We start from the raw sequence: 24,752 nt of genomic DNA on the forward strand, positions 1-24,752 counted from the left end.
GAGGGCGCAGCAGTCTTAGGTGATGACGATAACCTACTATACAGGGACTGTATGTGTTTAAATGGCAGCTTGGTCTTTACAATTTTATTAAAAAATCTTGTGTTTTAAATGTGGCAGCAGAGCTTAGACAAGAAACTTAATTTCAAGTAAGATAAATCAGTAATTTTAATCTGTGGATCATACCCTTCGTTTGCTTCTGAAAAATTTTATTAGTAAGGTTAGAGCTCCTTCTAGTGGAAGTAATTTTATCTGCACCTATTCATTTTTTAAAAGCAAAACTTAGTATTTTTTCCATTCTTATACTCGTTTGTGAATATCTTCTATTCAGAGTTTAATAAATAGAAATGATTTAAATGTAACTGGTTTCAGGGGCGCCTGGGTGGCGCAGTCGGTTAAGCGTCCGACTTCAGCCAGGTCACGATCTCGCGGTCCGTGAGTTCGAGCCCCGCGTCAGGCTCTGGGCTGATGGCTCAGAGCCTGGAGCCTGTTTCCGATTCTGTGTCTCCCTCTCTCTCTGCCCCTCCCCCGTTCATGCTCTGTCTCTCTCTGTCCCAAAAATAAATAAACGTTGAAAAAAAAAAATTAAAAAAAAAAAATGTAACTGGTTTCAGAGTTCTATAAACAGAAGTGAATTTAAGCATTTAAGGAGATACAGTTTCCCGTGTAGTTTATATATACATTTGATTTGAAATTTCCCCCTTGTTCTTTTTTTTCTCTCTATAAGAATACACAGTCGATTCTCATTCTTAGTGCTAAGTATGTTCTATAAAGTTGCTGTGAGTACTGCATTAGCAATGTATGTATATATATTTAATATTACATATTTATGTTTAAATATTTAACGTATGTTATATATAATAGCATATGCTAATAATGTTACTATATTTAGTGCATATTTAGTATAAATATATACATATACATATCTTACCATACATTATAATCTCAAGACAACTCATTCTGATAGATTTTCACTTCTTTATTTTATTTTATTTTTTTTTTTTAATTTTTTTTTTTTTTAATGTTTATTTATTTTTTGAGACAGAGAGAGACAGAGCATGAATCGGGGAGGGTCAGAGAGAGGGAGACACAGAATCTGAAACAGGCTCCAGGCTCCGAGCTGTCAGCACAGAGCCCGACGCGGGGCTCGAACCCACGGACCGCGAGATCATGACCCGAGCCGAAGTCGGCCGCTCAACCGACTGAGCCACCCAGGCGCCCCACACTTCTTTATTTTATAAAAGAGAAGTGGTAGTTCAGAAATGTTGAGTGACTTGCCGGAGGCCACCTCACTGACAGATACCAGTTAGGATTCAAATCTCCAGCTCACCCACGAGCTGCACTTTCTGCTGTACACTGCACTGCCTCCTACCATCTCTGCCATCTTCTTGTTGTCTCTGGAAGAATGAAAACAAGAGTTCTTTTTCAACCTCAGCTAGGAAAGTGTTTAGTGACTCCATCGTTTTGCCTGCTCTACACATGTCCGTGAATGACTAGGCAAGCTCTTTTAGTATTGATTTTGGGGTTACAAATAAGTTGTAGCAGGTGGGTGAATCTGCAAATAATGAAGTTGACACTATTGGTTTTGTGTGTTGCTGATAAAGTGATTGGAGAACAAGGCTTAGATTTGGACCAGATGGGTCTGCTAATATACCTCTTCTTGAGCTAAACTATCACTTTTCCACCAATCTCTGGACAACCTCACAACCGTAGCCTCCTCTGCTGGTATGGGCTACTTACATGTGTGGAATAAGGAAAAATGCACCTATTCTGAGAACTGTCCAAGAACATGTTTCTTCACAAGATTTTTAGATGTACCTACTTCCTATACTCAAGCAACCTTTCTGAAAAACAATCATTAGCTGGAAGAAAGGGTTCTCATTTTTCTGTAGGCATGCCCTTTCTCCAGAATAAAATTCCATTACACCATTACTCTCCCTTTTTCTTATTTGTACCTCTTCAGGTAATGTCCTATAAGGACTTAATTTTCTAGAAAGATAAATTCTAAATTATAGAACAGAAGTGAAGTAATCTATGAGTAAAAGCCTTTCTCCAAGCTAGGCAATTTCAGAAAAGGGGTGGTTAATTTAGATCAGTGTTTTTCAAATGTTGGCTATGACACACAATGAAAAATACATTTCATTGTGATCTAGTATATGTATACATCCACAAATATGGTGCACACATGTACTCACGTGTGTACCTGTATACATGAGTATATAGATGTGTATGAATGTACGTATAAGAAAGTAATGCTTTTCTAAGCAGTATTTACCCTTTCTATGTGTGATGTACTTTTGACATTTTGTATTCTATTAAAAAAATGCTGGATGAGATTGACTGAAATGATTTCATGATCCACTAATGGATAGTACTCTATATTTTGAAGAACATTGATTTAGGTCATTAGGACACCAAGTTGCAAATCATCTTTTCATGGCTATAAGAAATATCTGAAAAGCATAAATCATTCCAGTATTGTATAAACCATTTCCAGGTGACTAGGTCTGCATTACAACTATGTATATGTAATTTTATATTACGTTTTAGTTTCTGGTGTACTCGATGCTGATTTCTATTTCCCCTGCCCTTTATAGTGACAAAAATGTGGATATTAATGAAGAACAACTGACTGGTTGTCTTCTGAGAAAACTAGGTGAGAGACATATTTTAAATAGTTTTTTAAATTGTAAGAAGCAAGGTAGCAGTAAATAAAGTAATGTGTCTTTGAAGTCTTATATAGATCATAGTTATCTTCAACAGTGTGGAGAATGTTCTTCTCAATGAATTAATGTCCTTTAGAGATAGGGATTTTTTTCTCAATTGATTGGTAGTTGAGCAGTGGAGAGAATACATGATTTGTCTACGGACAAAGTCAGTGTTAGAACTGAGACTTTAACCTTTGAGCTCTTGGTCTTTCCTATGAGAAATGTTACCTTGGAGTATCAGGCAGGTGTGCCATTTTAGGTGAGTTTATTATTAGATATGGAATGCCTGGCTATGTGTTGACGAGTTGATAGGATTCTAGATGTATTGAGTGTGTGGAAGATTGTAAAGAGTTATCTTGTCCTTCTGTCTCTAGATAGTGCTCTATCAAATGGGAATATTAAGTTGTCTCTTTTTTATGGCAATTATTAATATGATTAGTTTTTCAGTAGTTTTATTAATAGATGGAATAAATTGCTATTTAAACATTAAATGGGTAAAAGTTATGCTAACATATATTTTTAAAAAATTATTTTCTAGATGGCAAGATTGTTTTACCAGGCAACTTTTTGTATTGTACATTCTATGGACGACCATGCAAGTTGCAAGTGTTGAGAGTGAAAGGGACAGATGGCATGATATTGAGAAGGCCTCAGAATGACACTGATACTCAAGGAATGGCCTGTGAACAGTCCAACATAGACACCAGTACCCTGGATGTAGCCTTACAGCTGAGCCAGTTAGATCTGGAAGAGCCTCGGGATCCAACATCAAGCAGTACTCCTTGCAAACCAGTAGATGACAGAATGATAAATAAAGCTAGTGACATTTTTTCAGATGTTACACAGAGTCCTAGGGACAACAGTGGACTTGAACTAGCAGAGATCACAGGACTTAAATGTAGTTTTGAATTGGCCAAAGGAAGAAATGAGCAACTTGTTAATGAAGAGAGATTGCTAAAGTCAGCCTATGTGGGAACAAAGCACAACACTGATACTTTTTATTTTATTTCTTCAACAACGAGAGTGAATTTTACAAAGATTTGTACAAATTCAGAAGAGCAAGACAACCAATTCAAAGTAACTTACGACATGATAGGAGGCTTAAATAGTCAGCTGAAAACAATTAGAGAAATAATTGAATTGCCTCTCAAGCGGCCTGAACTTTTCAAGAGTTACGGTATGATTCCTTCAGCGTATTGCACCCAGAAGTATTAAATTCGAACTAAAAAGCAGTTGGCTCATTCCATTTAAATAATTGTTCACTTTCTTTTCTTGTTTTTTTTTTTCCTGAGTAGTAGGTATGGTAGGAGGTGTGAGTTGCTTTGGGAGATGCCGGTTAAACTGTGAGCTTTTTTTCATGCTTTATCTCTTTAGATTGTAATGTGAGTTAGCTGCAGCCTTGTATCTTCTAATTGCATACTTCCACAATTGTTTGTATTGGATCTAGAATTGGTATCTTGTCATTCTAGATGAGCTGCAGTGACCAAAGAAGTAAACCAAACATTCAAATATGTTGGGTAAAATTTCTTTGTTAGGAAATGTAGCTGTGTGCAGATCTATTTGCATTTAAGCAAGTGGTTAAGGGAGTGATTGGCTCCTAGGAAACTCAGGGATTCCTCTGTATGGTAATTGCCCAGATCCTCTGCATGTATTTGATGCCTACCATCTCTTTCTCTGCCTTTTCCTTTTTCATGAGTCTGTATATAAATATGGAATGAACCCTTGGATCGACATTTTGCTAGTAATCTTTATATAGTCTAAGTTGGCTAGTTGGATGAAAATTAAGATTGATGGCTTGTTTTGGATGTCCTTGTTCTTGTCTGAGCTTTGTGTTCTGATTATTGAACTGTGCTGTGTGGGATGGGACATAGCAATTTCGTGGATGTCCAGCCAGTTTTTCACCAGTGTGCCTGGCCTGGTTGGGTCTACTGAGAGAGAAAAAATCATTTCTGGAGATCAGTGTTGGGGCCAGTTAGTACATTTTGAGGGGAAGGGGCAGGGTCAGAAGGTCTGACTCTTACTTTAGTTTTGTGATACAAGGTAAATTTACAACTCATGTTTGCAATCATATGATAACACAAGAAACCTACTAATGTTGAATACAGTCTTCTTTTTCTTCTAGGAATTCCTCCACCTAGAGGAGTGTTACTCTATGGCCCTCCAGGTACTGGGAAGACCATGATTGCTAGGGCTGTTGCTAATGAAGTCGGAGCCTATGTTTCTGTAATTAATGGTCCTGAAATTATAAGCAAGTAGGTGCATAATTCAATAGAATAAACAGTTTTATTAAATACTTCTTAAATGTGTTTCAAAAAAATGACTGCATAGCATTCCCTCGGGATATTCATATGTTGAAATACTTTAAATTTGCTTTTAATTGTGTATAAAAATTAAGTTTTGAAAATAATTTTTGAAAGTTTTAAGTATTCTGGAAATATATGAAAAGTCAGATGAACTTTTAAAGACGAAACTTTAAAAACACTAAAAGTTGGTCCTTAAATGTATTTTATTTGTTACAGATTCTATGGGGAGACAGAAGCAAGGCTACGTCAGATATTTGCTGAAGCCACTCTACGGTATTCTTTACATTTAGATGTTTGTAATTAGTAGTCAAGGATATTGTAATCAAAGTACACTTACTAACACTATATGAAGCGTGAAAGAACAGTACAAAAATAATACCGATAGCACTAGCAATGATTATAAATCTAATGAAGTTGTATTTAATGTATTTTTATCTAATTGTCTTGAAAGTTTGATGAGTTACTGAATTACATAAAGTAGGAGAATTAAAACAGATGTTAAGTCAGGTGATTTTGCTTGAGCATATAAATGTATGATTTTCTTTCTTTAGAATACCTAGAGTACTTAGGCATATCCAGTTTATCTAGTTGCCTTAGTAGATTGTATCATAGTAGCCCTTTATGCTTAATTTTTTTTTTATTATAGTTTGCTTCAAAGAGACAAATATGTTGCTCTTTAGAAACAGTTCGCTTTGATTATTCCTCAGTTTAGGCTACCTGTTGCATTGCAATGAGTGTAAGAGTGTGGTCTATAACATGGTGTAATGTAATGTTATTTGTAATAAGGCTGTCTCTACCACTGTTTTGGTTTTTAACTTACCATAATTCTACTCTTGTCAAAGGAACTTTCATATTTAAAGTTTTTTTTTTTTTTCCCAGAGACAGCAGATGAAAAAAGTAGTTGGTTGTCCCAATACTAAAAATTTGAGAACCAGTGGTATACCTTATTATGTAGTTGTTTTTGTTGTTATGTTCCTGGAAGTTGAAGCTTTCTATTGTGAGAGAATTCACATCATTTTATGGGAGAACTCATCATCTTGAGAGTTCTTTTTTTAATAGGCTAAAAAAAAAAAAAAAAAGAGGGTGAGCATTTGGAATTTCTTTCTTTTTTTAATGTTTATTTATTTTTGAGAGAGACACTGCGAGTCGGGGAGAGGCAGAGAGAGAGGGAGACACAGAATCCAAGCAGGCTCCAGGCTCTGAGCTGTCAGCACAGAGCCTGATGCAGGGGTTGAACCCACAAACCTTGAGATCATGACCTGAGCTGAAGTTGGATGCTCAACTGACTGAGCCCCCAGGCACCACCCCCCCCCGACTTTTTTTTAGTGTTTATTGGAATTTCTATTCCTTGGAATTTACACCTGCTTCAAGGGACATCTCTGGCCTCATCTTCTGAATTGTTGCAATCATAACAATTTATTGGGCATTAGCAGTCAACTTCTGTTTGGGCATAGACTCATGAGTAGTAGACTATTCTCAATAGTCTTCTTTTTATTGAGTTCAGATCTGTTAGAACAGTTAATCTAAGGTTTTTCATCCTATTGCCTTTGTCTTAATATTATTAATTAAAGCCCTAAATTTGATGCATTAAATTTCCTTTTTTTAGTTTTTTATTTTAATTCCAGTATAGTTTGCAGTATTATATTAGTTTCAGATGTACAATATAGTGATTCAGCAATTCCATATATCACCCATTGCTCATCAGGACGATTGTCCTCCTTAATCCCCATCACCTATTTCACCCATCCCTCTGGTAATCATCAGTTCTCTATATTTAAAAGTCTGTTTTTTAGCTTGTCTCCCTCTTTCTCACCCTCTCTCGCTCTATTTTTTTTTTCCTTTGCTCATTTGTCTTGTTTCTTAAATTCAAGGGTAAGTGAAATAATATGGTATTTGTCTTTCTCTTACTGACTTATTTTACTTAGTATTATATTTTGTAGCTCCATCCATGTTATTGCAAATGGCAAGATCTCATTCTTTTTATGGCTGAATAATATTCCATTGTGTATTAATACCACATCTTCTTTATCCACTCATTTATTGATGGACACTTGGGCTACTTCCATAATTTGGCTATTGTAAATAATGCTACTATAAACATAGGGGTGCATACATACCTTTGAATGAGTATTTTTGTATTTTTTTGGTAAATACCCAGTAGTGTGATTGCTGGATTGTAGGGTAGTTCTGTTTTTAACTTTTTGAGGAACCTCCACAGTGACTGTACCAGTTTGCATTCCCACCAGCATAAGGCATGAGGGTTCCTTTTTCTCCACATCCACACCAACGCTTGTTGTTTCTTGTGTTTTTTATTTTAGCCAGTCTGACCAGTGGGAGGTGATATCTCATTGTAGTTTTGATTTGCATTTTCCTCATGATAAGTAATGTTGAGCATCTTTTATGTGTCTGTTGGCAATCTGTATACCTTCTTTGGAGAAATGTACGTTCATGTCTTTTGCCCATTTTTAGTTGGATTATTTGTGTTTTGGATGTTGAGGTATATCAGTTCTTCTTATGTTTTGGATAGTAACCCTTTATAGGATATGTCATTGAAAGTATCTTCTCCCATTTAGTAGGATTGCCTTTTAGTTTTGTTAATTATTTAGTTTGCTATGCAAAAGCTTTTTATTTTGATGTATTCCCAATAGGTTTTTTTTTTCCCCCTTGCCTTAGGAGACATATCTAGAAAAATGCTTCTCTGGCCAATGTCAGAGAAATTACTGCCTGTGCTCTCTCCTAGGGTTTTTATGGTTTCACATCTCACATTTAGGTTTTTAATTCATTTTTGAATTTATTTTTGTGTATGGTGTTAAGTTTCATTCTTTTGCATGTGCATTTCAGTTAAGAATTTAAGAGTACTCCCTTTTAGTTTTGTAATTGGAATGGATTGTATCAAATTTAAAAATCATAGGTATATTAAAGAATTCATTTTACTTGTTTTTTTCAGGCACCCATCAATTATTTTTATTGATGAGCTGGATGCACTTTGTCCTAAAAGAGAAGGGGCTCAGAATGAAGTGGAAAAAAGAGTGGTAGCATCACTGTTAACACTGATGGATGGTATTGGTTCAGTAAGTATAGCACCAGTATTGATTCTGTGTAGGAAAGGGTTGCCTCTTAATAATATGTATGTAGGGGCGCCTGGGTGGCGCAGTCGGTTAAGCGTCCGACTTCAGCCAGGTCACGATCTCGCGGTCCGTGAGTTCGAGCCCCGCGTCAGGCTCTGGGCTGATGGCTCAGAGCCTGGAGCCTGTTTCCGATTCTGTGTCTCCCTCTCTCTCTGCCCCTCCCCCGTTCATGCTCTGTCTCTCTCTGTCCCAAAAATAAATAAAAACATTGAAAAAAAAATTAAAAAAAAAATAATATGTATGTAGTAGCAAAAACTAACAAATATGTCTGAGTTTTGGGGTATTCTAGGATAGGGAAAAATATTAGCCATAAAAACTAGAGGAAAGACCCCTAAAATAATTTTCTTCAGCAGAAATCTTAGTAACTTCTAGGATAGAATACCTACACTGTCTTTTTTACCGTATAAAATAATATACAATGATGGATTTCTTTTATAATAAATGATATTAACTTAAAAACCGGAAGCGGGGTGCCTGGGTGGCTCAGTCGGTTAAGCCTGTGACTTTGGCTCAGGTCATGATCTCACTGGTCATGTGTTCAAGCCCTACGTTGGGATTTGTGCTGACAGCTCAGAGCCTGGAGCCTGTTTTGGATTCTGTCTCCCTCTCCGTCTCTGCCCTGCCCCCACTCGTGCTCTGTCTTTCTTTTTCAAAAATAAATAAACATAGGGGCGCCTGGGTGGCTCAGTCGGTTGAGTGTCTGACTTCGGCTCAGGTCATGATCTCATGGTCCATGAGTTCCAGCCCCGCGTCGGGCTCTGTGCTCATGGCTCAGAGCCTGGAGCCTGTTTCAGATTCTGTGTTTCCCTCTCTCTCTGACCCTCCCCCATTCATGCTCTGTCTCTCTCTGTCTCAAAAATAAATAAACGTTAAAAAAAATTAAAAATAAATAAATAAATAAATAAATAAACATTGAAAAAAATTATTTTAATAAAATAAAAAACCAGAAACAAAAATCAGTAAAGAAGATTTAGATATATTTTAGAGGATTTTACTAAGAAATTTCATGATTAAGTCTTGAATACTCATGTACAAATTGATTCTTTTGGGGCTTTAAGTTTGACAGTAGAAAGGAAATAAAGAATAATGGAAAAATATGTTTGTGCAACATTTAAATTTTTTTTAATTAAAAAATTTTTTTTAGGGGCGCCTGGGTGGCGCAGTCGGTTAAGCATCCGACTTCAGCCAGGTCACGATCTCGCGATCCGGGAGTTCGAGCCCCGCGTCAGGCTCTGGGCTGATGGCTCAGAGCCTGGAGCCTGTTTCCGATTCTGTGTCTCCCTCTCTCTCTGCCCCTCCCCCGTTCATGCTCTGTCTCTCTCTGTCCCAAAAATAAATAAACGTTGAAAAAAAAAAATAAAAAAAAAAATTTTTTTTATGTTTATTTTTGAAGAGAGAGGGAGAGAGCGCAAGAGAGAGAGAGAGAGGGAGTGAGCGCAAGCTGGGGAGGTCAGAGAGAGGGAGAGAAAAACCCCAAGCGGGCTCTGTACTTTCAGTGTGGAGCTGGACATGGGGCTTGAACTCACGGATTGTGAGATCATGCTCTGAACCGAAACCAAGAGTCAGACGCTTAACCAACTGAGCCACCTGGGTGCCCCTGTTTGCGCAGGGTTTAAAAAGAAGCTACCCATGATTGATTCTTTTTTTTTTTTTTTCCCCAATGTATATTTATTTTTTTTTTGGGACAGAGAGAGACAGAGCATGAACGGGGGAGGGGCAGAGAGAGAGGGAGACACAGAACCGGAAACAGGCTCCAGGCTCTGAGCCATCAGCCCAGAGCCCGACGCGGGGCTCGAACTCATGGACCGCGAGATCGTGACCTGGCTGAAGTCGACGCTTAACCGACTGCGCCACCCAGGCGCCCCTACCCGTGATAGATTCTATAGAATCTATAGATTCTCTCTATAGATTCTCTGATAGGGCATACATTTGCAAATTAATAAAGACTGTGCTGCTTGTGAAAGGAAGATCCATAGATGTAGAAGCAGGAATGAAGAAAAATTCTTTCAGACTCCTGACAGCCATTAACCAGAATACATTTCTTATGCAGGATTTTTACATAAATAACTCGTTTTGTAGAGTCATGTTAGAACCAAAAGAAATTTTAGAAATCATGTAGTCCCAAGTCCTCCTTTTGCACATCGCAAAACTGGACTGTTAGAACTTTTTGGTTTTTACTACTTGTTGGTAAAAACTAAACATGTGAAAATAATGTGAAGGTTGGGTTTTAAGTGTCTGTTATTTGCTAACATGCGTTACAATTTTAAGAGTAACATTAGAGAAGAGTTGAACCTGGAGGAAGCTGGATGACCACCTCGTTCTCAGTCTCGGTACAATAACTAGGTGTGATCATCTCAGGTTTGGTTCTCCGTCTTTAAAATTGGAGAGTTCAGTGATGTTAGTATGTTGGAGGTGGCAGGGCTGAGGACTGACTCACAATAGCAACACTCACGAGAGACATACATAAACTGGGATGCCAGTTTGTCTATTTATAATAAGAATATCATCATTAAGCCAACCAGATATCTTTGTTTATGGTTGAATCTTTTCATCTTGAAGACAAATATGTATGGAGAGCTGTATTATAATTAGAAGAGTTTTTGGGAAGTATAAAATCGGATGGAAGGCTTTGTGTTGGAGGATCTTAATTACTATGTCATTCTGCTTTCTCTGCTGCTAGGGTAAGTCTACTCTGGACTGGTGTTCTTGTCTATGGGCAGGACTGGAAGCATCTGACACTGATGTTTTAGTGTGAAAATGCTTAAGGGCCTGTATTTATCTTCTAGATTCATAATTCATAGATTTTATTGTAATCCATGCATTTTCTGTTGGCACATCCAGTACAGTTGAACAGGTTGAGTTTTCTTACTTTCAATCACATTTCAGTTAAACTTGTATTACACTGTATCATCAGAATAGAGTGTTGGATAACCTCACAGGTGGCTGATCATTATGTTAGTTTTTTATAATTTGTTGTTTTAAATTTCATTCCTGGGGCACCTGGGTGGCTCAGTTGGTTAAACATCTGACATCGGGTCAGTTATGATCTCATGGTTCATAGGTTTGAGCCCTGTGTTGGGCTCTGTGCTGGCAGCTCAGAGTCTGGAGCCTGCTTTGGATTCTGTTTCCCTCTCTCCCTGCCCCTCCATTCATGAAGATGGTGAAGTTTAGATGCTAAAAATGGGAGAGACATCACTTACTATAGTTGGAAAGGTAATTATTGGAAAACTTTCTAGGTGAGGGAGTATTTAGGCTGAACTTAGGAAGATATGGGGTGAGTAATAAAAGTGTAACGGGTAGGACTTAGCAGCCTGGACAGTTAGATTCATCTGATCTACAGAGCGAGTGCCAATATGTTTATTACTTTTAAAAGTAATGATATTTATTCTCATTTTGTTAGGAAGGAAGTGAAGGACAAGTGTTGGTCCTTGGGGCCACAAATCGCCCTCATGCCTTAGATGCTGCACTTCGAAGACCTGGACGATTTGATAAAGAGATTGAGATTGGAGTTCCTAATGCTGAGGATCGGCTAGATATCCTCCAGAAACTTCTTCGAACTGTACCCCATTTGCTCACTGAAGCTGAGCTGCTACAGCTGGCAAATAGTGCTCATGGGTACGTTGGAGCAGACTTGAAAGCTTTGTGTAATGAAGCAGGTGAGTGTGCTTTGCTACTGTGAGTCTGTATTGATGCGCTTCATAAAGCTGGTTTATTTACATGCTGATAATTTATGTCATATATCTTAATGGAAATAGGTAATCATTTCTAATTATATATATATTGGAAACTAGATAAGTCAGAAAACTGTTGAAAACAAATAAAAATCATGCTTAATCTTCTAAAGGTAACCACTATTACAGCATACATCCTTTTATACTTTTCCTAAGTACACAAGTACACACACACACGGTATCAGATGCATTAATGGCAGTTTTGATGATGACAATATTTATTGATATTGTGCTGTGAAAATTAGGGAGAAGTGCCTACAGGAGGATCAAAATTTTCCTTATGGTGAAGCTTTGTATTTCTTGAATTGCCAAAAAAGTACTTAGCAAAACCTGGAATTCTGTGCCTCAGAGTATGTGATGGTGATATTTAAGTCTGAAAATGTATAAGGGCTATTAATAATCAGTTGAGTCTTTGACTCTGAGAACTTCACCATAGCATAACTGTATTTACTTTGAAAGCCCTTAAGACCTTTTGACATGTGTGTAATTTTTCAGAGTAATTTTAACTATGAAAAATATTCAAATCAGGGCAGTTTGTATAAGGTATTGAAATAAGAATATATTGAGAAAATATGTAATAGTTTTTTATTGCTTTTGTTTGTTTATTTTTTGGTCTCAAGAGGTTGTGTTTATTTTCTGGTAACCTCGAAAAGCTGGGCATATACCTCAAAGCATCTCTGGTGTGCCAGTAATCTTAGGTTCCTTAAATTTATTCCCATTTCTTGTGCGGGCATATGTTTTCTAGGTCCTTTTATACTTTAGAAGGAATTTTTTCATTTGTTGTACTCTCTCATTCCAGTTTGTGACTGATCCAACATTTTCAAAAGGTGTTTTAAAGAAAGTTTAGCCCGTTTACATACTAATGAAAGAAATTAAATTTTTAGTTGGAACTTTAGAGTTTTAGTATAGAAATATGGTAACTTTTACTTTCACATTATTGATTCACACTTACATCTAAGGTATTAGGCTTTTAAGACCCTTCCATTAGTCCTTTTATCTTTCTAATCTTGCTCAATATTGCAGGGAAGAGAATATAGAACAAAACAGGTTGGAAAAGAAAACTTGGAAGAGATATTTAGGGGTCCTTGAATATCTTACTTTTGGTGGAGAAAATCAGCTTTTATTCTATTTGATCATTGTCACAATTTCCATGATAGAGGATGCATAACTGGGGGAGACTAAACATTCTTTTGGTACATTATGGTCTAGGACAGATCCCTTTCTATCTAGTTTCTTGTGCTTCACAAGAAATGGTGGGTGTAGTCATGGAAGTGAATTCCCTAGTGATCAAGAAGCAGAAGTGTCAGTGTGGATAACTTTGCTTCCTTTATTCTATTAGGTTATAATGAAGAGTCTGAATTACTATGTAGGCATTGCTTTGGACTTTCCCATCTCGACGAGGATTCATTCTTCAGTATCTTTTATCAAGCATTTTTTTTTACTTTCTAATACATTCATGCATTCTAGAAGGTTCTGGGATTCTTGCTGTCCAGAAACACACAATATGATAAAGGAAAGGGATTTGTGAACAACTACTTAACACAGTGGTATATGTACTCCTAAAACTTTGGAGAATGTAGTAACTTCTCCTGTGGGGAAAGGAAATGCTGTGGTTATATGATTTAAGTTTTAATTTCACAAGTTAGAGTAGTCCAGAAATTAAGTTGTGTCCTGAGACATTAAAGGGAATTGTGATAATGTAATTTACGTACATACAGATGTAAATAGGACCATCTGCTTTTGTAGGCTGTGTGGTACCCCCAAGAACTTCATGAAAATGACAAGAAGATTTGAGAGTTCTGACGTTACATTTAAATGAAATGTAGGTTTCATACATTTAAATGAAAAAGTTGTGAAAGGGTCAGAAGGTGGGATGGAGAGGGGCCTCCAACCTGAAGTTATGTACATATGTATGTATGTATGTATGTATGTGGGACATATGTGGTACATACAAACAGTAAATATTAACTTCTGTTAATGTGACTTAATAGTAATTTCAAATTCTAAGTATTGAATTGATCTTTTTCCCTCCAATCTAGCAATGAATCAGTTTATGAGAAAGTAATTTTTAAAAGATTAGCATTATAATTAGAGTGTAGGGAAAATATGTGGTTTTGTGTATACTGCCTTAAATACTAGTGTATGTTGTGTTATGTAGCATCATTCCTTACCTAGCAGAATAAGGTTTAAGAACAGTGTACTAGAATGTTTTTGCAACGCGTTTTTCTAAAGAGACAGGGGATATAGTAGAAAATGGATTTTGAGGGTTGGACAGACTTTGGTCAAGTTCTTTGCCTTATCTGAGTCTTAGTTTTCCCTATTTGTAGATTGAGGGGGTTGTGGTAGATGGTATCTAAGTGCCCTTGTAAATATGACATCCCCTAGGTTAAAGGGAAAACAAGAAAGAAATGGGGGGGGGGGTGGACCAACGAAAGGATAGGAAGGATTAGAAAAAGGAAGGGGGAAAATAATAAAGAAATAACCAAGTTACTCACTAAATATGGCCTGGCCTCATTAACTACTTTCTTCATACATCTGTCTGGCCTTTCTGCCCTTCATTGTCTTCTCTTTTGTACCTGTTTGTCTGAATAACTGAAACTTAAGTGATTAGTTGGGTCTTTCTCCTATGGTGTTCTTAGAAATAATGACACAAAGCAGACTAAGGTCAGTTGTGAAGTTAACTGTATTTTCTCATTGAAACAATTTTATAATTTCTGACTATGGATTTGGCATGAGTAAATTATAAATTTGGCTAATAGTACAACTCAGAAGGAAAGATAAAACAGCTCTAAAACTCAGCGTTAAAAATAGTAGAATTATACTCCAAGTGCTATAGAATAGGCATAAATGTATCCCACATATTGAACACCCAGGGGTATTCCCATATATTACAATGTGTATATTGAGCATAGGAAGAATAAACCCAGCTGTATGGTAAATTTGAACTACTTAGTTATAAATAAAAAGAATTGAACACTTAATGTTGTCTCCTACCTAAATTTAGAGGTTATTAGAAAATAATTTGAATGAGTTTCAGTCTTTTAAAATGACTACTACCTAGGGAAGTTTGAACTGCTTTTTTTTTTTTTTTTCAAACATGTAGTTTCCTTGGGCAAATAGAAGCAGTTGCAATCATTACATTGACCTAAGAATTATACACAAAGTGGGGCAACCACGTGGCTCAGTTAAGTGACCGACTTTGGCTCAGGTCATGATCTCGCAATTTGTGAGTTCAAGCCCCGCGTCAGGCTCTGTGCTGGCACCTCAGAGCCTGGAGCCTGCTTTGGATTCTGTGTCTCCCTCTCCTTTTCATGCTCTCTCTCTCTCTCTCTCAAAAATAAATACAGGTTAAAAAAAATTAAAAAAAAATTATACACAAAGTTAGAATCACTGTTTTTATTTAAAAAAATTTATTTAATGTTTATTTTTGAGAGAGAGAGAGAGAGGGACAGAGCATGAGTGGGAGAGGGGCAGAGAGAGAGCGAGACACAGAATTCGAAGCAGGCTCCAGGCTCTGAGCTGTCAGCACAGAGCCTCACCCGGGGCTCAAACCCATGAACTGTGAGATTTTGACCTGAGCTGAAGTCAGATGCCCAACCGACTGAGCTATCCAGGTACCCCCTAGAATCACTGTTTTTTTAAAAAAGAATCAAGATAATACCTTAATATTTGGAGGTAGTGTTAATAATTGCTGGTACATAGTAAGTGCTCAGTAAGTATTTGATCTGATAAGAGTATGTGAAAGCTGGGAGACTTAATGAGAGTTAATTACCACCCCACTCCCCTTGAGTAATAAAAATGTTTATTAACCTGAGAGTTGAATCAGTTTTGTTTTTAAACACCTGTGACATTCATCTCCCCATCTCCTCTATTGTCTTCAGAAATCCCTGTCTGTGCTGAGGAAACAACTCCATGTGGTTATTGCTACCTTTATAAGTAGCAGTAAACAAAGTGTTCTGTGAATCCTTAAATAACTGCTGCTATTTTCTTGAAAATTCCAGTCAATTTTTGACTTCCCACTGACAAGCTTTCTTAGCTGTGGCTCTGGCTATGGACTTTATATTTTATTTAAAACCTGTGCTTTTCAGGAGGCATTTTCATTATTCACCAGTTGTACTGTGCTTAAGTGGACAGCTTGAGAATGTCCACTGGCATAGCTGGGAAGTAAGGCACTTTAACTTCCAGATTTGTGAGAACAGTGAGAGAGTCTAGCTCCAGGAGATGTATTCATGAGTACATAGTTAATTTTGTCTCTTTCTATTATGTATTCTTTTCCATGAAATCCATATACATTTCATATGTCCCCACTTCAGGATGGATCACTTGGAGCAGAGGTTCTCAGATTTTTTTATATATCAAAATCACTTGGAGAACTTAGTAAAACCTTGGTGGGTGTGGCCCACTCCCAGAGTTTCTGATTCAGTCCTGGCCAGTGCCTGTGAATTCTCACAAGTTCCCAGCTGATGCTGTTGGTCTGGGGACTACATTTTAAAAGCCGCTGACTTAGGACATTGGTTCTTAAGCCTCATTATGCATCAGGTTCACCTGGGGAGCTACACACACACATTCCCTCTCCATATTTAATTAAGGGAAGTAGAGAAGCCAGTATTTATGTTTCCCAACTGATTTTGAAGCAGCCAGTTTTGTAGTTGCCTGTGAGCGAGTATTCTGAATCATTTAGGCCAGTGGTTCTCCAGTTTAAACCTGTGTAAGAATCATGTGTAGAGCTTGTTAAAACACACTTCTGGGCCCTATCCTACTAGTTCATTAGGTCCAGGTGGGACCCAAGAATTTGCATTTCTATCAAGTTGTAGGTGATATCATTGCTGTGAGTCCAAGGGCTACCATTTGAGAAGCCCTGATCTGAATCCACCAACTCTCTGACTTTTTGAGATTCTCTGTAACTGGTTAAATAACTGGATAAATTTAGAGACTGTAAATCTCTGACTACCTCTGATGGTGTTGGATTTTTCCCACAGTTTTTATATGATAGTAACGTACTGTTCCAAACTGTATCAATAACTCTCACTCTAGGAGAAAATAAGTGTCCAAATTTGTCTTGTAGGTATGTATAATGGTTCTGAATAAAACTTAAAAATGACAATTCTGTAAGATAGAAAAGTGACAAATAAGGAAACAGTTAAGAATTAACAGTTAAGAATACAAATAAAAATACATATGTTTTTCCTAGAATGCTTGCTTAAGATTTGTGGACCTGTGTATTTGCGTTTTTTGTGCATTGGCTGTCTGATGGTTTTCCTTCTTCCTGGACTGCCTTCTAGTCAGGGAATCCTTGCCAATTTTAACAAAGAGTGGTGCACAGATGTCTAATAATAGCATACATTGAAACGATTCAGAATTTCATATAACCTAAGTGGATTATGTTTCCCATTGTTTTTGTAATCTAAAGGTTATTGTTTGTGGGATGTTAATACAAAAGATCTAAGTCCCTATAGAATATAGAGATGTGCCTACTTTTCCAGAGGATAGGTTTATAAGCTATTCCATAGTTTGTAAGAGTGATACTACATCTTCTAAAATATGTTTATCTCAATTGTTCTAATCTTTTATTCCAGTGTTATTAAATATTTTCTATATCTTTTAACTTTGTCTCCATAATGAATATGAAAGTTGGAAATACTACAGTAGTGTTGCTTTCAACACTTCGATCTTTTATCTCAGCAGATATAATGTTTAATGTTGAGGACTGGGTGTGAAACTTATTTTCAAATGTTATATATATTTTTTATAATTAATTTTTGAGCTGGAGTGTGGTTTGATATGTTGTGACTTGTCCAAAAGCCTAATGTTTTGTAGCTCACCTTTTTAAGCAAAGAGCAGCTGCATTTTGAAATGTTTTATCTCAAGTGGACAAGTTGTTTACAAGCTCCACTCTGACACATCCTGACATTTAATGTCTATGTTTGTATTCTTCCTAGGATTAGGCTGCCTTTCTAATTAATTAGTTGCATTAGCCTTTTATTAATTCCCTCAAAATTTGTAATGTTTTAAATTAACAACATAGATCAGCATACCACACTTTTTTGGAAAACATGAAATGTTAATTGTGTAGCAGAGACATGAATTATATAAACTCTGCTGAATGTTAGAAGATGCTTAGCAACAATGTTTTCCAAATATAGGGATTTATTATAAACTTGTCCTTCTATGGCTGCCTGTGCCATTTCAGGAGAGTGAATATAAATAGAGCTTGATTTCTTCAAGAAGTGAACTCAGTCGTTTTGTTTACAGTGAAAGGAAGTACTTGCTTCACATTCTAAGAATTTATCTTTAGCATCCATGTTGATTACATATCATTTCAACATGTTCATACCAAATATTTGGGCCTTGATAAGATAATATCACAGGAAGAATTAAAACTCTTATTTAAACAATGATTTTGTCATTATTACACTTAAGTAGGTCTAGTAATAACACTGAGTCTAATTACTATAACATAACTTTTTTTGAGATGGAAAATTTTATCTGTCTTGTACCAGAGTTCTGAGATACTTATATCTATTACTCCCCTCTCCTACCCTTCACTAACTTATTTCAACAGCAATTTATGGAGGATCTGCTACGCACCAAGTATGTAACAGTCCAGCTCTTATAAAAGGATTTTTCTCAATTTTTCCACTATTTTTTGAGTTCTGCCAATGTTGTTGTCTAAGTTAGAATAAAAATATTGACTGTGCAAAAATTTAGTAGTTTTAAATAAAGTCCAGGGAGCTAATAGGGTTTTGTGGAAAGCTTGTGGTGAGTTGTAGATTCAGATGCTACACTACCCATTTAATTTCTTGAATTGTTTTCTCACCTGCTAACCAGGATATATTTTTTTTAAGTGTTCTTACGAGGTTTAAAAATGTGGTCTGGCTGCCATAGTTATGATTTTACAGACCCTTGGTTAAGTGTTGCTTTCTCTCTTTAAAAAAAAAAACAAAAAACAAAAAAAACCCTCATATTTTGTGTGTGTGCGTTTCTCTGAGAGAAGATTATTTGGGTTTTAGCAATACTGGTGTTTTATGAAATATTCTTGGTTATCCTAATACAAGAGATGTTAGGGAAATCTGGCAGAATCCTTTACCTTGAAAGAGAAGTAGTTTTTCCTGAATTTGGATCAGTAAATGTCTTGCCCATCAATAAGAAATGTAAACTAGAGGGGCGCCTGGGAGGCTCAGTCAGTTAAGCATCCTACTTCAGCTCAGGTCATGATCTCATGGTTTGTGGGTTCGAGCAGCTCTGTGCTGACAGCTCAGAGCCTGGAGCCTGTTTCAGATTCTGTGTCTCCCTCTCTCTCTGCCCCTCCCTGCTCATGCTCTGTTTCTCTCTCTCAAAATAAATAAACATTAAAAAAAAAAATGTAAACTAGAGATAGTGTGTTAGAGCTTGTTTTGGGTCCCCTCCCTGACAGATTTCCTTGCTGAATTTGGGAGCTTTCATATCATACATAGGCAGAGTCACAATCTCTTCCCTTCCCTCCCCTCCCTGCCCAGCGTGTGAGTCTGCTGCAGGCCAGTAGTAGAGCAACAAAATTAAGTCGATGTACTGTATATTACAATTATCATTATCATTAATGCATTTTGTAATGGATCATGTCTTTTTTATTGTAGCTGGATAAATAAGCAGTAATTATGAGGTACAAAATCTCATGAAACAATGAATTTTCTCTTATGTTTTGTAATTCTGATATGTAAGGATAGTTTTACTTGTGATGCTGGGAAAAACTGCATAAATACTTTGGATTTTATATAAAAGATGGATTTTTTTGTTGTTGGTCAGTGAATTGAATATCTTAATATTACTTTTGCTTTTTATTTGAAAGGACTGGAGCTGAATGGTTTGTTTCAGAAAAACAGGTGGTAGTTTTGATTCTAGTTAACTTCTCAGTGATGTATACCAAATACTTCACTAGTGGAAAGTTTTCTTTTTTTTAGAATTTTTTTTTTTTTTTCAACGTTTATTTATTTTTGGGACAGAGAGAGACAGAGCATGAACGGGGGAGGGGCAGAGAGAGAGGGAGGCACAGAATCGGAAACAGGCTCCAGGCTCTGAGCCGTCAGCCCAGAGCCCGACGCGGGGCTCGAACTCACGGACCGCGAGATCGTGACCTGGCTGAAGTCGGACGCTTAACCGACTGCGCCACCCAGGCGCCCCTGGAAAGTTTTCTTAATTGTCTTGCCAAGAGTATAAAAGTAGGAAACTTGAGGAAAGTTTTTCTTCCTAATTAAAGCAATCACAAAAGTAAAATAAGTCTATCTAAATAAGATATTTCTAAGAGTTATTATTTATTTATTTTACTCTTTCTTTGTCAGATCCTGTAAGCTTGATTTTCAAAATTTATTCAGAATTAGAGCTTTAAAAAAAAAAAAAAAACAGCTGTTTCCATTGCTCTTATCTGGACTATTGTGATATCATCTCCTGCTCACTGGGTCCTCCATCCTTTGTTATATTTACATTGTCTGAGGTGCAGGATTTGAATTGTAGGTTTTGGGGATGAAGAGAGCCTTGGTTAGATTTGGGAGTTGTCAGCAATTAGATGGTGACTGAAGCCATTGAAATGAATGAAATCGCTTAGAGTGACTGGAGTTCATTCATTTATTTATTTATTTATTGAGCCATACACTGCACTGGGTGCTGGGGCTGCCCCAGTGAACAAGGCAGCCCTGGGCCCTCTCTTAGGGCTCAAGATGCCTAAGGAAGTACTGCAGAATAGCAGGTAATTACAGTACAGTGTGTTGGGTGTTTGTGATTCATCAGGGAGGTTTTAGAATGATAATGAAGAGAGAGCAGGGACTGGCAAGTGGCTAGAGAATTGGAAAGAGAACTGAAAAAGTGTTGACTCAAATAAGGGAAGATTTCAGAGAGGAAGTAATTAGAAATAGTGTTGTATTAGTTACCAATAATCCATTGTGTCAGCCATTGTTTGAAGTGCCTTACATGTATTAATGCATGTTTTACTCACTGCATCCCTTACAAAGTTATCTTCGTTTTATAGGTGAGGAGACTTAGGTCTGAGAGCTTAAGGAACACTCACAAGATCACACAGGAAATAAGTAGTGGAGCTAGGAACACAACAGTATTGGAGACTGACCACAGTGACATCAGTTGCTTAGTTTCTTACCTGGGAAGTCTTCATGGCCTTAGAAGAGAGTAGTTCTAGTAGGATCCTATTGCTAGCTCCTAGACTGCAATAAATTGAGGGGTGATTGAAAGTTGAGGGAATAGAGATAGTCCTTGTGAATTACTTTTTCAATTTTAATGTTATTATTTAGAGTTTTGTACCTTCCATAAAAAAGGGATGATATAGTAGGCCTGCCCTCTGCCTTTGCCACATCTGTGCCCTCTTTTCCTCATCAGGTCAAAACCAGATCAGGTTATATTCCATCATTATCTTCCTGGTTCCTTCTTTCTGATCTGGGCCTTGCTCTAGTCTACCAAGCCATAGATCTTCAACTTGTCTTGGCAGAAGAATTGTACTGTAGTCAACTATCTTTTTTTTTTTTTTTTAATGTTTATTTATATTTGAAGGAGAGAGAGAGACAGAGTGTGAATGGGGAGGGGCAGAGAGAGAGGGACACATAGAATCCAAAGCAGGCTTCAGGTTCCAAGCTGTCAGCACAGAGCCCAACGTGGGGCTCAAACTCACAAGCCATGAGATCATGACCTGAGCCGAAGTTAGATGCCCAATTGACTGAGCCACCCAGGCGCCCCCCCCTTTTTTTTAAGTCAGCATTTTAATAAGCTTGGTAAGCCAAGTAGGTGAATAATTTGACATTAAAAATTTGGAACTAAAAGCTATATTTTCAGGAAAGTTTGTTAAACCTGGGACTAGTGAAGTGAATTAATCCTGACATTTTAGAACTAGACCTTCTCAGAAATCATTTAGTACATTTCCTTATTTCACGGATGAGGATAGACTATGTGATCTATCAAGGCTCAAGCAGTGAGTGAAATCTTGGCCCAGGATTCGGGTCTTGAGACCAGTGTGCCTTCTGTAGTGCCATTACATTTAAAAACAACTTTTGAAAGTGATAGTGGCCTCAGAATAGACCTGGCTTCTGCAGGCAGCTTACATTACACCAAACACTTGAAATATAAATAAAGCAAGAACCACAATACCTTCTTTGAGGGTTTTGTTTGATTTCTTTTCTATTAACAAGCAGTGAGAAATGGAACTCTCCCAGTGATATATCAAGTGATACTTATCACCTTGTCTATACTTAATATTAAGTTGAGGGAGAGTAAAGACTCCAGATAAAACAGAAATTGTCTTTAGTTTGGATATTTTGAAGAAAATATGTGTTAAAAAAGGAGACATAGATTTTGTTATAGTTGCTTTTAGTCTTCATGTGCCTGAGAAAATTTTATGTTCAACTTTTACAATTCAAATCTGAGATCCAGATGCCATGTTTCATGTTACTTTTTCACATAATTAAATGTCTGTAGGGTAGGTGGTAATTCTGAAAAGCATTAGCCCTGTGATCAGTTTAAGTTCATTGTTAGCTTCCAGTGAAGCAACTTAAATGCAGAGTCTCAAAAATAATATAATTTAGTCAGCATAGAGTATAAAATTGTTAGATTCCATATGTGTGGGGCAAGATGATGTTTGTTGATTGAATCTGGAGCAGATGGTTTTGAAGAACATGAATGTAGAATAATTGTTCTTGTCCAGAAATGATTATATCTGGACAGTGATGTGGGGCTTAAGGGAAGAACATGTTTTAGACTGGAAAGAATGTGTTGGTATTAGGATTGCCTGAAGCATTTTGACTTCTCTTCATTGTGTCTTGTTTTCCATTCTCAAAAGTTTTGAGAGCATTGGAAAATAAAATAATTAAAACAAAATGGCAAATTTATTGTTTAATTAGCTACACCTGTTTTTGTCTCAAAGTTGTGTTTTTTAAGAACATAGATGTATTGCTTCTGTTTTTGTTTACATTTTAAAAATTAACTTTAAACTTAGTAAGGAAAGGAAATGTCATAGATTGCTTGCCCTAAGCTATAGTCACTGATGGTGTACATGTGTCCATTTGCTCCTCTAGTTAATTGTTTACTTCTGGTTTATAAAAATACACGTGTTTTTAAAAACTTAATTTCTTGGCATAGATTCTAATATGGCCTCATTAAGAATGGTTGATGTCCAATAAACATTTTAAAAGCTGAAAAAATAATTTATATAAAATACATTTTATTTTTTCCATTTAATACTAAGTGAGATAACAGATGACCAAAGAGGTGAAGTTTTATGTAAAGTGACACCTGAGCCAGAGGCAGATCTAGGACCACAGAGAATTGGTTGCATTAATATGATAGCTCCAGGGATCTTTAATTTTTGTAAGCTCTGATATACATTTAACATTTAATTCATATAAATTCTGTTTCAACTTGGACATTATTATCAAATAGCATTTGTATAAAGTAGAGTAGCTCTATATAGAGTCTAGAATCATGCAACCTTAGATTGGGAAAGAATCTGAAGGCCTATGGCAGGAATTTCTTGGATCCCTTAAGCTTTTTTTTTAGCTTTCGCAAATCTGTAATTTTCCATTATTCTTTTTCCATTTCTGACAGTGCTATTTTTTATCTTCTCACTATCTACAAATAAATTAATAGAGCTGGATTTAGGTTTATTTAAAACATGTTCTTTTATATTTTTAAGTGTGAACTCTTTTAAGGACAGGGATTTTGTCTTATTGTTCAACAGCGTTTTATAATCTCTCAGATTATACTCATTCTTGTCCAAAGGCCTTTGTTTTTTGTTGTTTTTTTAAATGTTTATTTATTTTTGAGAGTGAGAGACACAGAGTGTGAATGAGAAGGGGCAGAAAGAGAGGGAGACACAGAATCTGAAGCAGGCTCTATGCTCTGAGCTGTCAGCACAGAGCCTGATGCAGGGCTTGAACTCATGAACCCTGAGATCATCACCTGAGCCAAAGTTGGATGCTTAACCAACTAAGCTACCCCAGCGCCCCCAAAGGCCTTTGTATATGCTATTCCCTCTGCCTTTAGTACCTTTCTGCCTCTGTGGCCCCAATTCTCATGTTACCAGTTTAATATCAAGTCATTTTTCAGGTCTAATGACTTGAAGTTGGGCACACATTTTACTCTGTCTTCATTTGTGAAGTAAAGAATATGCTAAATGATTTCTGTGAGGGTTGTCTAACTCTTAACTGTTGCTAATCCCACAAAACTGGGTTAGATGTCTCAGACATGTATTTTTGTACCATTTTGTTCTTTCCATGTCTAAGTACTTGACATAGTTTGTAGTAATTGTTATGTGTCTTCTCTATTAGATTGTTAGCACTATGAGAGGCATATCTGCTTCTTGTTCTTGTGTACTCTCACATGTAAGAGCTCAATATATTTGTTGAATACTTTATGTTTAGGAGGTACTCAGTGAATATTTTGAGTGAGTGAATAGATGAATTGATTTTGAAGAAGAGTGCCTATGAAAGAGTAACTTGTGGTCAATGCATATATATTTTCTAAGTGGCTTTATGATAGAATATTTTGATAGTTGCTTTGCTTTAGTATGAACTGTAACTGAGTTGGCAAATAGGTAATGCAGGTACAGCATAGTGCTTGTCTTATTGAGAATTGTTTGTTTTTTTTTTTAATACTTTTAGTTTGGAGGCGCTTGGGTGACTCAGTTGGTTAACTGACTTCAGCTCAGGTGATGGTCTCATAGCTCGTGGATTTGAGCCTTGCTTCGGGCTCTGGGCTGACAGCTCAGAGCCTGGAGCCTGCTTCAGATTCTGTGTCTCTCTGCCACTACTACCCTGCTTGTACTCTGTCTCTCTCTCAGTCTCTCTCAAAAATAAATATTAAACAAAATTTAAATATTTATAAAAAAAAAGGGGGGGGTGCCTGGGTGGCTCAGTT

The 24,752-nt window shown here is 36.8% G+C and overlaps 1 protein-coding gene across 1 annotated transcript in view; it reads left to right on the forward strand.

Moving 5' to 3' along the window:
* Positions 1-24,752, forward strand: part of SPATA5 (spermatogenesis associated 5) — a 363,095-nt gene that overhangs the window by 7,898 nt on the left and 330,445 nt on the right. Inside the window, exons 4-9 of the mRNA XM_047091209.1 lie at positions 2,595-2,653; positions 3,244-3,882; positions 4,828-4,957; positions 5,225-5,281; positions 7,956-8,079; positions 11,537-11,792. Coding sequence (XP_046947165.1) covers positions 2,595-2,653; positions 3,244-3,882; positions 4,828-4,957; positions 5,225-5,281; positions 7,956-8,079; positions 11,537-11,792 — 1,265 coding nt within the window. The remainder of the gene's footprint in view (positions 1-2,594; positions 2,654-3,243; positions 3,883-4,827; positions 4,958-5,224; positions 5,282-7,955; positions 8,080-11,536; positions 11,793-24,752) is intronic.

Source organism: Lynx rufus, unplaced genomic scaffold, assembly GCF_022079265.1.
Source record: "Lynx rufus isolate CCGP_SWC_20201006 ecotype Redwood Valley unplaced genomic scaffold, mLynRuf1.p SCAF_3, whole genome shotgun sequence".
Classification (NCBI taxonomy): Eukaryota; Metazoa; Chordata; class Mammalia; order Carnivora; family Felidae; genus Lynx; species Lynx rufus.